At 40.2% G+C, this 20,796-nt stretch overlaps 1 protein-coding gene across 1 annotated transcript in view; it reads right to left on the reverse strand.

The window, feature by feature from the left end:
* Positions 1 to 20,796, reverse strand: part of SLC35F2 (solute carrier family 35 member F2) — a 49,010-nt gene that overhangs the window by 25,362 nt on the left and 2,852 nt on the right. The window contains 3 exon segments of the mRNA XM_070749732.1: positions 5,440 to 5,567; positions 6,138 to 6,314; positions 9,813 to 9,817. Of these exon segments, the coding sequence (XP_070605833.1) occupies positions 5,440 to 5,567; positions 6,138 to 6,314; positions 9,813 to 9,817 (310 nt within the window).

The raw sequence follows: 20,796 nt of genomic DNA on the forward strand, positions 1-20,796 counted from the left end.
GTAGAGGTACCACTGTATTTCCAACATTAAAGTGTTTATCTGCAAGACAGTGCTTCAAGCTAAAATCAGTCGGAAAACAGAGCAGCTGGATCACTTTCATGGAGAGGAAAGTTTCCAGTTGAGAAGAATGTTTTGTTAAGTCATTCTACTAAAATAAATACTTTTCTTCAAAAAAAAAACCCTGCAACTTTGCTAAAGTGACTTCCAAAGAAGTATCTGTAGATCAAAAGATTGAGGGGACCTTGACAGCTTTCCTTAATTTATGGATAGAAATATTGCTTCCCAAACACCAACTGAATTATAACATTGATATGTCCCCAGGTGCTTAGAAAAGGAATAGTTAAGCAGGTCAATCGATAGTCTAAATTTGAGATTGGGGTATATTTAACATTTATTACTCAACGACAACATCCTGAATCAATCCATTGGAGGATGAAAGACCTCTTTGTGGAAGATTATGGACTGCAATCTTTCACTTTGATCTAACGCAGGTTGGTAGACAGGTATCTTTGATTTCCCAGTTTAGGGATGTGTTCTGCCGGTGTGTTTCAACCGCCCATAATTATAGAGTAATTAGTCCAGGAAGACACACACCACACGATAAAAGGAAAACCCAAAAGTTTTTATAAACAGAAAAACAGAAACAGCTCCCTTTTTAAATGTTAAAGGGATTTTCTGGTACACACAAGGCACAGGTTAAATGAAATCCAATTGCTCACCCAATAACTGGGAAATTGAGTCCAATTCTAAAGTCCAGAGAGTCCACACACAATCTTGAACAGCACAAAAACCACTATCTTGACGGAACAATGAATCAGATAAACTGCCATGAGGCTAAAACACCAGGTTGCACTTTTATCTGTAGCACTAATTACAGCAGCCCCACCCAACCACAGGTGGCCTCATTTTCTCTTGTAATAATCCTTCAGTTGTTTTCTCCTATGCATCACTCTACGCATGCATGGATGTGTCATTAATTCTCGTTCAGAATCCAAGGATGATACAGATGACTGATCTCCTCCTGGGCTGTCTGCCAAACTCCCCTCTTCCCTATCACTTATGCTTCCTTGGTCAGAGGAGGCTTCGTCGGCAGATTCCATCGGGAGCAAAACAGGCCTGAGGCATGTGGATGTTTCTCCCACATCCACCTGCACATTCCTTGGGGCAGGAGCTGGGCCAGAGCTAACCACAACAGGGATGAGATATACTAATCCAAAGTCACCTAGCCAGCTTTTATGCCCTAAGAGAGGATTTGAACAACTATCTCCAAGATTCTAGTCCATTACCTTTAACCACTACAACAAACTAGCTCTGATTTCTTAACATTACAGAGCAAAAATTGTCAGGCTTGGAAGAGAATTCCTTCCACCAAAACTTCCCTGCTTTTCTGAGGATTCAAAAGTGAATAAAAATAATGCTTCTTTTCAATTCATTCCTAATTTCAGGCCAATAGAAATTTCTCTGCTTCAGTAGCATCAATACAAATATACTAGTACAGTGTTCCCTTGATTTTCGCGGGTTCGAACTTCGCGAATAGCCTATACCATGGTTTTTCAAAAAATATTAATTAAAAAATACTTTGCGGGTTTTTTTCTATACCACGTTTTTTCCTGCCTGATGACATCATACATAATCGCCAAACTAATAACTTTTGCAAATAAACAACAAAAAATAATTATTGTTAATAAATAATTATGTTTATAAATATCAGAATCACTAAGTATCTTATTCAAAGGTGAGTACCAGTAACAATAGAAACATAGAAGTCTGATGGCAGAAAAAGACCTCATGGTCCATCTAGTCTGCCCTTATACTACTTTCTGTATTTTATCTTAGGATGGATATATGTTTATCCCAGGCATGTTTAAATTCAGTTACTGTGGCTTTATCTACCACGTCTGCTGGAGGTTAGTTCCAAGGATCTACTACTCTTTCAGTAAAATAATATTTTCTCATGTTGCTTTTGATCTTTCCCCCAACTAACTTCAGATTGTGACTCCTTGTTCTTGTGTTCACTTTCCTATTAAAAACACTTCCCTCCTGGACCTTATTTAACCCTTTAATATATTTAAATGTTTCGATCATGTCCCCCCTTTTCTTTCTGTCCTCCAGACTATACAGATTGAGTTCATTAAGTCTTTCCTGATAAGTTTTATGCTTAAGACCTTCCACCATTCTTGTAGGCCCATCTTTGGACCCGTTCAATTTTGTCAATATCTTTTTGTAGGTGAGGTCTCCAGAACTGAACACAGTATTCCAAATGTGGTCTCACCAGCGCTCTATATAGCGGGATCATAATCTCCCTCTTCCTGCTTGTTATACCTCTAGCTATGCAGCCAAGCATGGTGAGTAAATGGTTGTTAAGGGAATGAGAAAGGGTAATTTAGGGGTTTAAAGTGTTAAGGGATGGCTTGTGATACTGTTCATAGCCAAAAAATGGTGTATTTACTTCTGCATCTGTACTTCGCGGAAATTCGACTTTCACGGGTGGTCTCGGAATGCATCCCCCACGAAAATCGAGCGAACACTGTATATATTATCAAAAAGATCTCCTCTTAAGGAAAAAGCCACTAATGAAACATCAAAAGTATCCTCTCAGCAAGAAAACTATTGTATCTAATAGACTGCAGACTAAATCGATGTTTGCATTTATGGACAAAATTGAGAATCTATTCACTGTTAAAACTGTGGCTTCAATTGCGCAATCCATCTCAGCAGCAGCGCGAAAGGATGTTCAGGCTTCAGACATAACAAAAGGCATAAAAGTTCAATGTTTTACTTTGCAAAGAAGCTGATATAGTTCAAGGTTATGTGAAGGAACTCTCAGATTGCATGCTGTGATCTTTCATTAATAGCTTTTCTTCGCCTGAAGGCTTTAACAGTTTAAAAATCAGGGGTCAATTTGATCATTAAAACACATTTTAGGGAGCAAATAAAACAAGGTCATTGTAAGTTTTGGTACAGCAACGTGGGATAACTTTTCTGTTTGAATTCAGGAGCTACATGGAGAGGGGCCAGTATTGTATTTTTTAACAGCCATTTCTATCCAAAAATAGATGGAATCAGCATTCTGGTAAGAGTTATGGTGGTTGCAGTACTGCAGGCTAACTTTGCTGATTGCCAATAGTTCGATCCCGACTCAGTCTTCTATCCTTCCAAGGTCAGTAAAATGGGGATCCAGATTGTTGAGGGCAATATGCTGACTTTATAAACTAATGAAAACAAAGGACATACTATGGCTCCTTTATGACTTGTGGATTTCAACTGGCATGGCTGGATCAGGAATTCTGGCAGCTGAAGTCCACAAGTCATAAAGGGGCCATAGTTACCCACCCGTCTTAGAGAGTGTGGTATATATGAAGTGGTATATAAACATAGAAACATAGAAACATAGAAGTCTGACGGCAGAAAAAGACCTCATGGTCCATCTAGTCTGCCCTTATACTATTTTCTGTATTTTATCTTAGGATGGATATATGTTTATCCCAGGCATGTTTAAATTAAGTTACTGTGGATTTATCTACCACGTCTGCTGGAAGTTTGTTCCAAGGATCTACTACTCTTTCAGTAAAATAATATTTTCTCATGTTGCTTTTGATCTTTCCCCCAACTAACTTCAGATTGTGTCCCCTTGTTCTTGTGTTCACTTTCCTATTAAAAACACTTCCCTCCTGGACCTTATTTAACCCTTTAATATATTTAAATGTTTCAATCATGTCCCCCCCTTTTCCTTCTGTCCTCCAGACTATACAGATTGAGTTCATTAAGTCTTTCCTGATACGTTTTATGCTTAAGACCTTCCACCATTCTTGTAGCCCGTCTTTGGACCCGTTCAATTTTGTCAATATCTTTTTGTAGGTGAGGTCTCCAGAACTGAACACATTATTCCAAATGTGGTCTCACCAGCATTCTATATAGCGGGATCATAATCTTCCTCTTCCTGCTTGTTATACCTCTAGCTATGCAGCCAAGCATCCTACTTGCTTTCCCTACCGCCTGACTGCACTGTTCACGCGATTTTGAGACTGTCAGAAATCACTACCCCTAAATCCTTTTCTTCTGAAGTATTTGCTAACACAGAACTGCCAATACAATACTCAGATTGAGGATTCCTTTTCCCCAAGTGCATTATTTTACATTTGGAAACAATAAACTGCAGTTTCCATTGCTTTGACCATTTATCTAGTAAAGCTAAATCATTTACCATATTACAGACGCCTCCAGGAATATCAACCCTATTGCACACTTTAGAGTCATCGGCAAATAGGCAAACTTTCCCTACCAAACCTTCCCCTATGTCACTCACAAACATATTAAAATATAAGTCGAATTGCTATTGCTAATGCTGTTCTCCTATCAATTTATTGTATGGTATTGAAATTATACTTCAGTGAACCCTGTTTTCTTCCACCATTAACTACATTTTTGCACCAACCCTATAAAACACAGAGATCACCTCTCAAGATCACCCAATGAACTTTGTGACTGAAGTTAGGATCTAATTTGGATCATCCTACTATATTAAATTGTAAATAGCAGTTGCCTAGACCAGTGATTTTCAACCTTATTTGAGCCGCGGCACATTTTTTACATTTTAAAATCCTGGGGCACACCACCAACCAAAATGACACAAAATGACACCCTAAGACATTCTCCTCTCTTTTTCCATCCGTCTCCTCCCCACCCTTGTGTGTGTATACACATTCTTGAACCATTTCCAAAAAACAGGTGAGGGCTGGGGGGGGTTTCTCTCTTATTCTTTGGGTGCTTTTTATCATATGCTTTAAATCAAGAGTCACTTCTCTCTCTCTATTGTTTCTCTCTCTTTCCTCTCATTCTCTGTCTCAATCATTTTCTAATTTCTCTTTTTTCTTCCCCTTTTTGCTTATTTTTCTCTCCCTTCCTCTCCTTTTCTCTCTCTCTCTCTCTTGCTTTCTCTCTCTCTCTCACTCTTGCTTTCTCCGTTTCTCTCTTTTCTTTCTCTCTCTTGCTTTCTCTCTCTCTCTCTTTCTCTCTCTCTTGCTTTCTTTCTCTCTCTTTCTCTCTCTCTTTCTTTCTTTCTCTCTCTCTCAGCAAAAAGTTGCGAGACCAGAACCTGAGCTTCCTTCTTCGTGGCACACCTGACCATGTTTCGCGACACACTAGTGTGCCACGGCACACTGGTTGAAAAACACTGGCCTACACAAACTCTTCTAATGTTTGTCTAGATAATGCTTAACAGGAAAACATTAAAATCAATTGATTAACTTAATTTAATTTAATTAACATTAACATTAAGTGTTGTACCTTATGATTCTTGACAAATGTTATCTTGTCTTCTTTTTTTAATGTACACTGAGAACATATGCACCAAAGACAAATTCCTAGTGTGTCCAATCACACTTGGCGAATAAAGAATTCTATTCCAAAATATATATACGTATACATTACTGTTTTTACCTGGACACTTGTTATAGTTGTATATTGATAGGCTTTTACAATGGTGTAGTTAGCTTCAACATCAGCCAATCCAAGCAAAATGTACTTCCACCATTTCTTCTTTAGGATCTGCAAGAGTCCATCACCATCTGAAGAAAAGGCAAACACGTCAGTCTATCTACTACTCCACTCTCTTTTTCTGTTCCACCAACACAGGAACTTAAATGACAAAAAGGCACTCTGAAGCTGAGGCTAAGACAGTTGGATGTCCGCATCATAGGAGGTATATGTTGGATTAGATGGCTCTGAATCTACAGTATATGAGCCACAGTGGCGCAGTGGTTAGAGTGAGGTACTACAGGCTCCTTCTGCTGGCTGCCTGCAATTTGGCAGTTCAAATTTTACCAGGCTCAAAGTTAATTCAGCCTTCTATTCTTCCAGGATGGGTAAAATGAGGGACCAAATTGTTGGGGGCAATATGTTGACTCTGTAAATGGCTTTCAGAGTACTATAAAGCATTGTAAAATGGTATATAAGTCTAAGTGCTATAAATATTATTATTTCAATTCTAGGCTAGTCACCAAGAACTGCCTTGGTGGGTGGGCGGGTGGGAGGGAGGGAGGGAGGGATAAAATTTAAGAAAAATTAAGTTAGGGGATGGAATAGGCTATTCTGAAGGAGGACATGGAACTGTTTGAACTCAACGCATTCCATTTTACCTTTCCTAAATGCAAGAGTTGTTGTGTACACTAAGAAAAGCAAACAATAGTTTATGAAACTCTGCAGCATTGGAGTGTTGACGCTGTATTTGTCGGCAAGAAATTGGCTTGTGACCGCAGTCCCGCAAATCAACAAGGAGAGTACTTGACCCAGGAGAAGTGTTTTTCACAATACGCCTGCAAATGGAAAAAAGGAGAGTGGCTTAGAAAGGCTTTATTTATCTATTTACAGAACAGGGGCAATTCATAATACATGACAATGGCCTTGCAAATGCACTTGCACCTCTATTAGCAAGAAGAATTTAATCAGGAAAGCGTTTATCAGTTAACCCAGATGCTTGAAAAAAGCAACAATAAAAGGGGCATTTGGTTACTTGGGTGAAGAGAAGGCCTGATCCTACTTGTTGGTATGTCTCGGTATAGCTAGGCTATGAGACCTTTGACATACACCAAAGAAAAAGACACAGACTTAGTTATGCTGAATAAGTACTATTTACATATATACAAAATAGAAACAATCCATAACAAGCACTAAGCAAATACACTTCCCCCCCGCAAGGCAAAGCAAAAGTGAATGAGCGTCAAAGCATCATTGAGGGAAGGAGTACTGGCGCCCTCTAATGTCGAACCAGCCTAACATATTTAAAGTGATAGTACAAGAGACTACAATAGACAGTTTACAATGGCAAACCCTAACAACCATGTACCTTGTACTAACACTACTGAACCAACTTCTACTGCTATCCAGCTCCCACTGTTAGGCAATAGCAATTCAAATGGGGAAATTTCTCTACCATTCTCACAAGAGAATATTTAAACTGCAAAAATTAGAATGGCCACAGCACCTTTTAAGGATGAAGGAAAAATGTTTTACAGTGGGTAGTGCAGTGGCTAGAGTGCAGTACTGCAAGCTACTTCTGCTGATCACCGTCTGCCAGCAGTTTGGCAGATCGAATCTCAGTAGGCTCAAGGTTGACTCAGCCTTCCATCCTTCCAAGGTCGGTAAAATGAGGACCAGACTGTTGGGGGCAATAGGCTTACTCTCTGTAAACCGCTTAGAGAGGGCTGCAAAGCACCGTGAAACGGTATATAAGTCTAAATGCTACTGCTAATACGCACTTCTTTTCTTTTCCATTTCAAAAATTGTGCCATATGAAAAGTAAAGCATTTTCACACGAATGCCTCCAGGCTCTGTTAACAGCGATAGTGAAACTTTTTGGCATCCCAAATATGCCCATGTTACACCAACACTCCGCAGTCTGCATTGGTTGCCGATCAGTTTCCGGTCACAATTCAAAGTGTTGGTTATGACCTATAAAGCCCTTCATGGCATCAGACCAGAATATCTCAGGGACCGCCTTCTGCTGCACGAATCCCCAGCGACCAGTTAGGTCCCACATAGTGGGTCTTCTCTGGGTCCCGTCAACTAAACAATGTCGCTGGGCGGGACCCAGGATAAGAGCCTTCTCTGTGACGGCCCCAGCCCTCTGGAACCAACTTCCCCCAGAGATTAGAATTGCCCCCCACCCCTCCTTGCCTTTCGTAAGCTTCTTAAAAACCCACCTCTGCCGCCAGGCATGGGGGAACTGAGATACTCTTTCCCCCTAGGCCTTTACAATTTTATGCATGGTATGTCTGTATGTATGTTTGGTTTTATAATAAGGGTTTTTAACTGCTTTAATATTGGATTGTTATATGCTGTTTTTTTTACTGTTGTTAGCCGCCCCGAGTCTACGGAGAGGGGCGGTATACAAATCCAATCAATCAATCAATAGGGAGAGTGCCCACGCGCACGCATCTGGGCCGCAACCCAGAAGAGGAGCTGCCCTGGTTGCATGTGCACACCCTGAAAATGAACTTCTAGTTTCTGGCACATGTATACCGGCCAACTAGTCTTCTGAGTTTCTGGAACGCATGCGCACAGGACGATCAGCTGGCTGGCGCCCATGCTCATGCAGGAAAATGGAAGGCAAGCTGTTCCAGGTTCTGGTAGTGGCCTATGCACAAAGTCCAGCTGATCATTGTGCATGCACGCACACATGCCAGAAACCTGAAAGAGGAATGGGAAATGCCATGCGTGCCAAGCTACATGGCTCTACGTGCCACTTTGGCATGTAACGCGTGACATACGTTCGCCATCACGGCGCTTTAAGGATTCTATAGATCCGTGATGGCGAACCTATGGCACATGTGCCACAGGTGGCACGTGGAGCCATATTGGAGGGCACACGAGACTTTGTCCTGTGTCAGGTCCAGCACGCATGCGTGTGCTAGCTAGCTGATTTTCGGCATGAGTTTCACGCTCTGGACGCTTCATGGATGCTTCCCTGAAGCCCCAGAGGCAAAAAAAAATTGCCCACTGGACAAACCGAATGTTTGAAAAAACGCACTTCCGGTTTGCCCTTGTGTTGCTTTTTGCGCTCCGAAGGGTGCAGGTAAGCTTCCTGAAGCCTCGGGCGCAAAAAAAAAAGCACAATGGGCAAACCGGAAGTACATTTTCCAAGCTTCCGGTTTTCCTGTTGTGCTCTTTTTTGCACTCCGGAGCTTCAGGAAGCTTTGGTGAACCCTCCGGAGTGCAAAAAACAGCACAACAGCAAACCGGAAGTACATTTTCCCAAACTTCTGTATGCATGTTTATTTTATTTTATTTTTTTTACTTTATTTATTTTATTTTATTTATTTTACTTTATTTATTTTATTTTATTTATTTATTTTATTTATTTATTTGTTGAATTGAGTTGAGTTGAGTTGAGTTGAAAGGGACCTTGCAGGTCATCAAGTCCAACCCCCTGCTTAAGCAGGAAATCCTACAGTACCCCAGCCAAATGACAATCCAATCTCCTCTTGAAAATGTCCAAAGTTGGGGAGTTCACAACCTCCGCTGACAGGCCGTTTCACTAGTTGATCGCTCTTACCATCAGGAAGTTCTTCCTTATTTCTAGGCTGAATCTCTCCTTGGTCAGCTTCCAACCGTTGTTCCTCGTCTGGCCCTCTGGTGGCCTGGAAAACAGTGTGACCTCCCTCCTCTCTGTTACAACCCATCAAGTACTTGTAGACTGTAATCATGTCCCCACTGGCCCTTCTTTTCTCTAGGCTATCCTTTGCCATAGATTTCTTCTTACTTTCATAAGTGTGCCTTCCGTCCCCTGTCCTATTGCTCTCCTATATCTCCTATTCCTTTCTTCCTATATCTCTTCTTCTATTCTTTCATTGATATGTTCTATTACTATGTCTTCTTTTCTATTCTTTCATAGATTTATTTTACTATGAGTATCTCCTCTATAACCTTCATCATGTATTTTACTCTGTGTGTGTGTGTGTGTGTGTGTGTGTGTGTGTGTGTATTTGTTTTCGTAGATTTTCACGGGTATATGTATGTAGATTGTTCTGAGTTCGGATTTTGTCCCATGTAATACAGTATTTTGAGTGTCTATGCAACGTTTCGGTGAAATCACATTCACCATCATCAGGCTAAAGTTATAAGCTTCGTGCTGCTGTAAATATAGAATATATATATGATGGTCTTGGTATATTCGGGTTTCTTCCCGTGTAGGATTCCCGTGTGGGTGAATGTGTATATATACTATATATATATACACATACACCCACTAAAACTCTCATTGTGTATTGGGCAAAATAAAGAAATAAATAAAAAATAAATTTTATGCCTGTAACAATGCCTATATGTGCTCTCATAATTTCAACTGAGCTGAAACATTGCTTATAACTTCTTTTGCTTATTTACTTTAAGAATCCTGCCACATCTTACTTTTCCGCATTGGTCTCAGAGGCTTCTTCTTAGAATGCAAACCTATTAATTTAATGTATTATTATTTACAACAATTTTCTTCTTTGCTTCTCCCCAGTGCAATATTACATACAGGTTCTAGCATTGAATTGCATAGAGGCATTTTGTTATATGAACAGCTCAATGCGTCATAACACCTAACTTTTGCCCCATGGAACACAATCAATATTGGAGATTAATAGTGCATAAAAAGATGTGCCAAGGAGAAGTGCTGCCAGAATTATGGAAATTAAAAGAGACAGTGCGCTTGCAAATGCTTTAGTAGTGGAGGAAAATTAAGGAGAGGGGTATAACAATATAATATTGGAACGATGGCCGAAAATACCAGTAATATCAGCTCTGGAAATCTGTTTTTCATAAAGAAAGGATTGGAGGCATGCTTGCATAATAAGCATGTTCTTCTCTGCTAATTCTTTCTAATTGTGCTACTGGGATAGCTATTGATTACCACTTCTTATCAATTATTTATCATCCCATAAATAAAAGAAGAATTATCTTTTGGCTGCCTTTCTCTACCCCCACTTTACAATGAAAGAAAAGATTAATAGCTTCTTCTTGGATGAGGTAATGGGAATGATCTCAGACAGACTTTTAGTTATGCAGAACAAGGTCCTGATTTATTCTGCTGACCCAAAACCACAATAAGGGCTGTTCGCCTGTGAATATATAGTATCCTTGCCCGTATAGTATCCTTGCCCAGAAATCCAAACAAATAAATACATTTGCACATTCGCTGCAAGAGGGTTGGCCCTGTGGGTTAAAAAAAATCAAATTAAAATAGGGAGAAAGGTGACCATTGTACAAAAAATAGCATTAAAGGAGGATATGGCTGGCATCCCTGATACTAACTGAATAGCATTGGCTACCGATCAGTTTCCGGGCACAATTCAAAGTGTTGGTTATGACCTATAAAGCCCTACAGGGAATAGGACCAGACTATCTCCGAGACCGCCTTCTGCCGCACGAATCCCAGTGACCAGTGAGGATTGATGGATTTTTTTCCCCTTACTGGTGCTTCTGAGATATGGGAGGATATTATTTATTTATTAATTAATTAATTAAATAATTAATAAATAATAATAATAATAATAATAATAATAAATATGAGCAAATGCAGTGAGAAGAAGGAAGAGGAGGGAGGAAATTAAAATGTTGTGGGAAAGCAAGAGAAGATATATTACTGCCAGAGCTCAAAATGACCACAATAGCAGGAGAGTCTCTTGGTTCTGATGGATCTCTTAGCAACAATCAATACCATTGATTGTAGTATCTTTGGACCATCTGGGAAATGCAAGGGAGATCAATTACCATCAGTATGTTGATGATAACTTGTTGCATATCTCCACTCCCAACAGAACAGTAGACCCAATCAAAGTCTTTATTCAATAAATGGAGGCTATCAGGGTCTGGATGACTGGTGCTGCCTTTCTTTGAATGAGAAATTTTAACAAAGACTATTTCTGTGGTTTTCACTTCTCAACTAGTTTAATTAATTCTGGGTAGGACTTCCCTCAAGGATCATCAGAATCTATAGATGGTTGAAAGCCAGTTGGCTTATAATGATGGGTCAAGCTCCATACACTCTGTCTAATACCATTACTCCCAAAATCAATAACCCAACTGATGAATATGAAATGATGAACCAATTCTCGAATACAGCTCGTCTGCCTGGAATCCTCACTGTATATTGGACATTAATACAATTGAGCGGGTCCAGAGATATTTCAGCTTCAACCACAATAATACACAGGCAAACAATAGGGACACACTCAAGATAAACCACTACAAACTCGATTGCAGAAAATGCAACTTCAGCAATAGGGTGGTCAATGCTTGGAATGCTCTACCTGACTTTCTTGTTACTTCCTCAAACTCCCATAGCTTCAACCTTAAACTGTTTACCGTGGACCTCACACCGTTCCTAAGAGGTTGTAAGGTGGTGTGCATGAGCGCACCAGCATGCCTACGGTCCCTGTCCTACTGTCCCCATTTATTTGTACTCATTTCATGTGGTCATGTCCATGTTTATACTTATACCTGTTATCTCATACATGCTTGAAAAACTAAATAAAAATAAATAAATAAACAACTCATCTGTTGCACTATACAGTGGTACCTCTACTTAAGAACTTAAGTTAACCAGGTTCTTAAGTAGAAAAGTTTGTAAGTGGAAGCAATTTTCCCATAGGAATCAATGTAAAAGCAAATAATGCGTGCAAACCTATTAGGCAAGAAATAAAAGCTCAGAATTTCGGTGGGAGGAGGAGGAGGAGGAAGAAGAAGAGGAGGACAGTCACTGCCCAGAGCAAAGGGAGTGTTTCTTTTCTCTGAGCGCTGGCAAAGGTTTATTCCCTCTCAAAGCACCCAGAGAAAGGAAAATGCTTTGTTCACTCTGGAGTGCCAAAGCCTCATTAAGCGCCACCGAAAGGCTCCTCCAGCAGCCCAAAAAAGCCCAAGATGGCCGGGATTAAAGGGGAAATGGCAGGAAACTGGCTCGGGTTCATAAGTAGAAAATGGTTCTTGAGAAGAGGCAAAAAAATCTTGAACACCAGTTCTTATCTAGAAAAGTTCTTAAGTAGAAGTACCACTGTATCTGGAACTGGGCACTGCACTTATAACAACATGTAACATAAAACTAGTTTTTTATCCTTCAAGAATTGCACCACTTTTTTGTCTTTGCGGTGGATAATCTATATCTAAATTGTAAGGGGTGCTTAACATATTTATTCTAGTACTTATTTTCAATTAAAAAAGAGAGATTATCTGACACAAATCACATGAATGATTCTTCCAAGGGGAACAGACACAAAAAAAGAATCAAACTAATCCCAGTTGGTCTTCAAGTTTAAAAGGAGAAAGATTACAAGCATCTTCTATTTTGAAAGAGCTTTGATTTTTAAATGAAAGATCGAAATCACCTATTGTTTTAAAGAGCTTTGATGTCTGGTTCCTTAAGTCTGGCCATTTTTAAGTAGAAATAAGTGGCAATGGATAACTTTCAACATTTTGACAACATTCCAAAACTGCACTCCATTCCCATTTATAACTGACAGAGTTCATAAATGTGTTTTTAACTGACAAAGATAAACAGAAAGGTGTGATTGGAGGTAAATTTTTAAGCTAGGTTACTTGCAAATCAAAGATTGCCCTATAAATGAAGAAGGCTTAATTAAATGAAAACTGATTTATGCCCAGAAGTCATATTATATAAAAATAATATTGTTGCAATCAAGAAAATACATATAGAATTGCATTTTGGATGGCATACCAGGCAATTGAATTTGCTTATGCATACACTAGAATTTAAATTCTATTAGTTTTGTCTAATGTTGACATTTAATTTGCTCTTCCCTTTTCAGACTTTAAAAGCTAACCATTTTATCTATAAAGAAAAAGAATCCAAAATGGATATTACTGAAACATTTTACTGCCTTTACAGTAATTCTTCATTAAGCAGGCTGGTAAACAAAGAAGACAAGAATAATAAGGCCAAGAAGCTATTTTAAGTTGGGGTCATGCATCCTACGAAGAAAAAAAAATCAAATTAGTTTTGAATTTGTCAGATGAGTAAATTCACTCATACTGATTTGTAAATCATGGAATTCTGGGAGTTGAAGTCCAGATATCTTCAAGTGGACAAGGTTGGGAAACATTGACTTATATTATATGTAAATCCAGCACTCTGATATCTTCATAAAATCTTTACTGAGTAAAATATAGCTTTGCATGGTGTGTGAATCTAGCATCGTCACAAAAGAAGCCAAAGTAGGCTAGTAACGCTTAATTTCACATAGGTTTAGGTTAGGTTTAGGTTTATTGGATTTATATGCCGCCCCTCTCCGCAAACTCGGGGCGGCTCACAACAATAATAAAAAACAGTACAGTACACAATACCAAATCCAATGCCCACCCATCCAGTTCCAATTTAAATTAATAATCTCATAAAAAACAGTATATATAAAAAACAGGCACACAGTCAATCAATCAACAAAACAACATGGGCAAGGGGGAGGTGTTTTAGTTCCCCCATGCCTGACGGCAAAGGTGGGTCTTAAGGAGTTTACGAAAGGCAGGGAGGGTGGGGGCAATCCTAATCTCAGGGGGGAGCTGGTTCCAGAGGGTCGGGGCCCCCACAGAGAAGGCTCTTCCCCTGGGTCCCGCCAGACGACATTGTTTAGTCGACGGGACCCGGAGAAGGCCAACTCTGTGGGACCTAACCGGTCGCTGGGATTCGTGCGGCAGGAGGCGGTCCCGAAGATATTCTGGTCCGGTGCCATGAAGGGCTTTATAGGTCATAACCAACACTTTGAATTGTGACCGGAAACTGATCGGCAGCCAATGCAGACTGCGGAGTGTTGGAGTAATATGGGCATACTTGGAGAAGCCCATAATTGCTCTCGCAGCTGCATTCTGCACGATCTGAAGTTTCCGAACACTTTTCAAAGGTAGCCCCATGTAGAGAGCGTTACAGTAGTCGAGCCTCGAGGTGATGAGGACATGAGTGACTGTGAGCAATGACTCCCGGTCCAAATAGGGCCGCAACTGGCGCATCAGGCGAACCTGGGCAAACGCCCCCCTCGCCACAGCTGAAAGGTGTTTTTCTAATGTGAGCTGTGGATCGAGGAGGACGCCCAAGTTGCGGACCCTCTCTGAGGGGGTCAATAATTCCCCCCCCAGGGTAATGGACGGACAGATAGAATTGTCCTTGGGAGGCAAAACCCACAGCCACTCCGTCTTGTCTCTACATTATGTACTGAGCTTGTGAAAACCCATAATTGGATGGATTCACACCTAAGGAATATAAACAAGCTTGTCTTTTCCTTGCTATGCAGACCTTAAGAGAAAACACATGAGCAATGTTAAACACCTTGACATAAGTTCGGTAGAATATAATACCATTATTTTTTTTCTTATGTCCCATCAAATTATTTCTGACTCCCTAGTGGATTATATTGTGACCGAATCCTTGTGATTTGAAACTCTCCGTGGGAAGACTGGAATTTGGGCCATGACCACTGGATTGTGACAAAGTCTTCTGCATTTTTGAGCATCACTTTAATCATAATAATAGGGCCGACCTTTCAAACCATTTACTCTGCCCTTATATCAATCACAGTAATGCCATCTGCTCCTTCAGGTCTGAAAACAAATTCCTTAAGCAGAATAGGAGCAGGAAGATCTTAGCTGCCAGATGGGTAAAAGAGCTTCCCTTTGTAATCCATTTTGTCACTTTAATCTATGAATGTAAAAAAAAAAAAAAAAGATTAATTCCCAGTAATTATCTTCTGAAAAGATTTGGATTTCATTTACTTTTAATTTAAAAGATCGTTCAGGATAGTCATGGAACAATAATAAAATTATAATGCAGAGACAATGACCTTTAGGCTTAATTCTCCAGCTACCCATGTTTTCTCCAAAATAAGATTGGTTCTAATTGGTTCTAACTCAGGATTCCCTTGAGTACCATACTCTTTCTGCTCAAGATCTCCATGGACAATTGGTGGGCCACTTTGTGACACAGAATGCTGGACTCGATGGGCTTTGGCCTGATTCAGTATGGCTCTTCTTATGTTCTTATATTCTTATGCTCTATGTAACTTGTGGCTGCGGTACCGCGAGCAACAAGATGGAATGAGCGATCCACTGGTTGCACAGGCTCTTAAATAGGGCTTATTTTGGGGGTAAGGCTTATAGTAGGCACACACATAAAAACATGACAAGGCTTATTTTGGGGATAGGTCTTATTTTCAGGGAAATGGTATCCTTGACTATTAGCCTGGTAAGAAGAGATAGATTAATCAAGGCCCGACAGGAGTAATGTTACTTAACCTTGGTATCTGTTAAGATATGTGGACTTTGGCTCCGAGAATTCTCCAGCTATCAAACTGTCCTTGAGTATTTGCACTTAAGCCTTCAAAGGAGAGATTTTTCTATGAATTCCTGTGGTCTCTTTAAAACAGTCATCCATAGGAAAATTTTGAAATTTTGCTGCGCTCTTTTGGTATCAGTCATTCTAATTATGCTATCTGCTGTGATTCTTTTATTTTTTTACCTTTTTTTTCCCTAAGAACCTTTTTTTCCTTTTCTAACACCCTGGCCATGTAATTCCACTTTAAAAGCATTGCAATTCGCATTTGTTTAAAAATATTAGCTACTAATGTTAAATATTATACATAATCTATCTGAAATAGAGCTAAAAGACTGCATATTTCAAAGGAGAACCTAGCCCATTGTACAAAAATCTATACTAAGAGAGAAAAGGATAGGGGAGGGGGGGGGAAATCCTATATTATACCCCCCCAAAAAAGACAAAAAAGAAAGAAAGAAAGAAAAGAATGGAAGAGTCCATTAAAAGCCCATTTTAAGGAGTCCATTAAAAAAAGTCCATTAAAAAAGTGGATTAAGACCAAATTCAAACTTTTAAAGCTGGCTATTATTAGTAAGGCAACTTTTATCACTAGGTGGACAGAAGTGCATAAACACTATTTTTACCACTTTCACAAACTTGATACATCCAAAGCTCTTCTGAGATGGAAGAATTCCAGATTCTTGGGATGTAATAATCTGTAACCCATGCTTTCTTGAAAAACCTGGTTAATCGTTGTAATAATATTTACCCACTAAGGGGAACAAGCCCGTAAGACTAATACCCAAGTCCCTTCAAACTAATTACAGTTCTAGGAAAAAAAGAATGACATTCAATATATTTTGAACATTATGTGAGGAGTCCAAAAAACCCCACCTGTGTGTTAGCTCTGTAGTGAATTAGCTTACGCACTTTCTGTAATGTTAACACAGATTTCAGCCAGAACTCATAGATACACTGATTACCAGAGGTGAGTTCCTCCCAGTTCCAACCAGTTCACCCAAACTGGTAGCGACCCACTGGTGACATCATGATGACGGCACAAAATCAATTCGGTCGGTGCCGGTCCATGGGCACCATCCTTTTTTAATTTAAAAAAAATAGAATTTCTTTTTTAAAAAAAATAGAATTTCTTTTTTTTAAAAAAATAGAATTTCTTTTTAAAAAAAATAGAATTTCTTTTTTTAGAAAAATAGAATTTCTTTTTTTTAAAAAATAATCTTTTTTTAAAAAATAGAATTTCTTTTTTAAAAAATAGAATTTCTTTTTTAAAAAAAATAGCATTTCTTTTTTTTAAAAAATAGCATTTCTTTTTTAAAAAAATAGCATTTCTTTCTTTAAAAAATTCTGAGCATGCGCAGAAGGCGAGTTTCTGGGGATGTGCATGTGTCGCCATTTTGTTTTTGTTGTGGTTTTTTTTGCTATTGCTTTATTTTTCAGCACTGTCCATATGGCACAGAAGGAAATAAACCAGAAGCAAGGTAAATTAGATCCCACCCCTGTTGATTACCACCTGGACCCACAACAGTAGCTATATTAAATTACTGAAGGCGGTCAGCTACAAACCAATATGATAATCCTAGTTTTTTCAACATCACACAGCACTTAGATTTCTATACCTCTTCACAGTGCTTTACAGCAACGGACCCCAATCATTTTGGCACCGGGGACTGGTTACTTGCAGAGAGGTTTTTCCATGGACCGGAAGGGGCGTGGTTTCATGTGCCGCCTGCATCCTGTGGATGGAGTTTCGTTTGTTTGCATGTACTGGTTTCTGGCATGCTGCAGATCGGTGCTGGTCCATGGACCGAGGGCTAAGAACCCTTGCTCTACCGTATTCTCCAGCACAGTGATGGCAAACCTTTTTTTCCTCGGATGCCGAAAAAGCATGTGTTTGAGCTATCTAAACAATGTTGTCTGGCGGGACCCAGGGAAGAGCCTTCTCTGTGGTGACTCCGACCCTCTGGAACCAGCTCCCCCCAAAAATTAGGATTGCCCCCATCCTCCTTGCCTTTCGGAAATTCCTTAAAACCCACCTCTGCCGTCAGGCATGGGGGATTGAAACATCTCCCCCTTGCCCATGTACAGTAGTTTCTGTGTATGATTCGACTGTGTGCTTGTTTTTTATATATTGGGGTTTCTTTTGGATTTTTTAACCTAAAACTGTAATTTAGATTGCTAAATATTAGATTTGTTACTGTGTATTGTTTTTTACCATTGTTGTGAGCCGCCCCGAGTCTACGGAGAGGGGCGGCATATAAATCCAATAAATCTAATCTAATCTAATCTATAGCCCACACTCATAATTCAATGCATGGGGAGGCTGAAAACAACATCTCCCACCCCCCGAAGGCCTTCTGGAGGCCAAAAATGGTCTGTTTCCCAACTTCTGGTAGGCCCAAAAGGCTTGTGTTTCACCCTCCCCAGGCTCCAAAGGCTTCCCTGGAGCCGGGGAAGGGAAAAATGCCCTCCCCCATCCCCCTGGTGACTCTCTGGAAACCAAAAACGCCCTCCCACAGCCTCTGTGTGAACCAAAAATCAGCTGGCCGGCGCACACATGCCCATTGGAGCTGAGCTAGGGCAACAGCTCGCGTGCCAGCAGATATGGCTCCGCGTGCCACCTGTGGCACCCATTTCATAGGTTCGCCATCACTGCTCTAGTAGTTTACATCAGAATATTGCACCCAACAATATAGGTCCTCATTTACCAATCTTGGAAGGATGGAAGGCTGAGGAGTCAGCCTTGAGCCCATCAGGATCGAACTCCTAGTTATGGGCAGAGTTAGCCTGCAATGCTGCATTCTAACCACTGAACCACCGTGGCTCAAGTCGATGGAGGGGAGAGCTGATATGCAAACTCAATAATAAATTACTTATTAAAGTTATTAAAAATTCATTAATTATTTAGATACCGTACAGTTCCCCCAGATGGATTTAGTATTCAGCAAAACATGCTAGGAGACTAAAATTACAGGGTTAGAAAAGAAGAAATAAGTGAAGGTTGGGTATGAATGTTTATTCTCTACCAGAGGATAATATCAATTGCTTCCTGGAACAGAAGTTTTGCTTTGTGGAGAGGTATGTAATTTTAAAAGGAAGGAAGGTAGTTTCTTTCGCAAGCTTTCTGGAACTTCTGAATTATCATCTTTAGGTCATCCTGTAAAACAGGAATTGGGAACTTGTGAGGCTCCAGATTATACTGAATTATAACTGGATATTCTTCCATTTGGCTACTTAACAGGAACTATTGTAGGAGTTGTAGTTTAAGACACCGGAAAAATCCAGCCACAGATTCTTCTAAAGTACAAGGCAAAGGGCATCTCACAAATCATTTTGGACACTTTCAGATATTTTGACACACAATTAAACTATCCATCTGCAACTGTTCACTCAGACTTTCCTTTCAGAGGTCTCATAGCTCCTACTTTCAAAATCATGTGGTCAGTAGTAGCTTTGGAAGGTAAGGTGCAAATCAGGCTTATCCTACCAGCAAAGACCAAGGTTACAATGCCAAATAGGACACGTTTATTAAAAATAATACTGAACCACTTCCATACTATTGCCAAGAAAACTGCATGGTTGTGTCTTCATGGTCAACAGACGTTAAAGTGTATGTGAAGGAGACTTACCATATTTTTCGCAGTACAGTACTGTATAAGATGAACCTTTTCCCCCCTAAAAGAGGCTGGAAATTGATTGTGTCTTATACTCCGAATGTAGTATAGGGCTGGGGGGGGGGGGGGGGAGCTTCAAAAGATTTTTCTAAAAAATCTTTGGAAGCTAATGATCTTCCCCAGTCTTCCTGGCTTGCAGGCTTGCTATTCCCTCTGAAAAAATATTTTTTCAGCCCTAACCAGGAGATAAAATAATGTGCTGAAGCTGACCAGACTCTAGCCAGATAAATACTTGATAGGTAGATTTTTTCCCCCTATTTTCCTTTTCCAAAACTAAGGTGCATCCTATATTCTGAAAAATACGGTATATCTATCTGCATCTCTGCAGGTAAGAACATCAGAGATTTCTCACATGATCCTGGAACTTTTTAACTCAAAAAGAAAGAGGTCAACTTAAGAGTTCTGTATTCTGCTGGTGATGTTATTTCCCCTCGAAGTACAGTGATACTTCATCTTACAAACGCCTCGTCATACAAACTTTTCGAGATACAAACCCAGGGTTTAAGATTTTTTTGCCTCTTCTTACAAACTATTTTCACCTTACAAACCCACCGCCGCCGCTGGGATGCCCTGCCTCCGGACTTCCGTTGCCAGCGAAGCACCCATTTTTGCGCTGCTGGGATTCCCCCTGAGGCTCCCCACCATGGGAAACCCCACCTCTAGACTTCTGTGTTTTTGTGATGCTGCAGGGGAATCCCAGCAGTGCAAAAATGGGCGCTTCGCTGGCAAGGGAGGTCCGGAGGTGGGGTTTCCCATGGAGGGGAGCCTCAGGGGAATCCCAGCATCACAAAAACACAGAGGTCCGGAGGTGGGGTTTCAAGGACTTCGGTGTTTTTACGATACTGCGATTTCACTGATGCTCCCTTCACTGGGAAACCGCACCTCCGGAATTCCGTTGCCAGTGAAGGCTCATTTTTGCGATGCTGGGATTCCCCTGCTGGGGTTCACCCTGCAGCATTGCAAAAACACAGAAGTCCGGAGGTGGGGTTTCCCATGGAGGGGAACCTCAGCGGAATCCTAGCCTCGCAAAAACGGGCGCTTCAGCTGGCAAAAGGGGTGAATTTTGGGCTTGCACGCATTAATCACTTTTCCATTGATTCCTATGGGAAACATTGTTTCGTCTTACAAACTTTTCACCTTAAGAACCTCGTCCCGGAACCAATTAAGTTTGTAAGACAAGGTATCACTGTATATATATACACACAGACTGTGCAAGTAATTCTCAACTTAAGACCACAACTGAGCTCAATATGTATGTTATTAAGTGAGAAATTTTTTAAGTGGCTTTTGCCCCATTTTACAAGTTTTCAA

The sequence above is a fragment of the Erythrolamprus reginae genome, chromosome 4 (genome assembly GCF_031021105.1).
Source record: "Erythrolamprus reginae isolate rEryReg1 chromosome 4, rEryReg1.hap1, whole genome shotgun sequence".
Taxonomy (NCBI): Eukaryota; Metazoa; Chordata; class Lepidosauria; order Squamata; family Dipsadidae; genus Erythrolamprus; species Erythrolamprus reginae.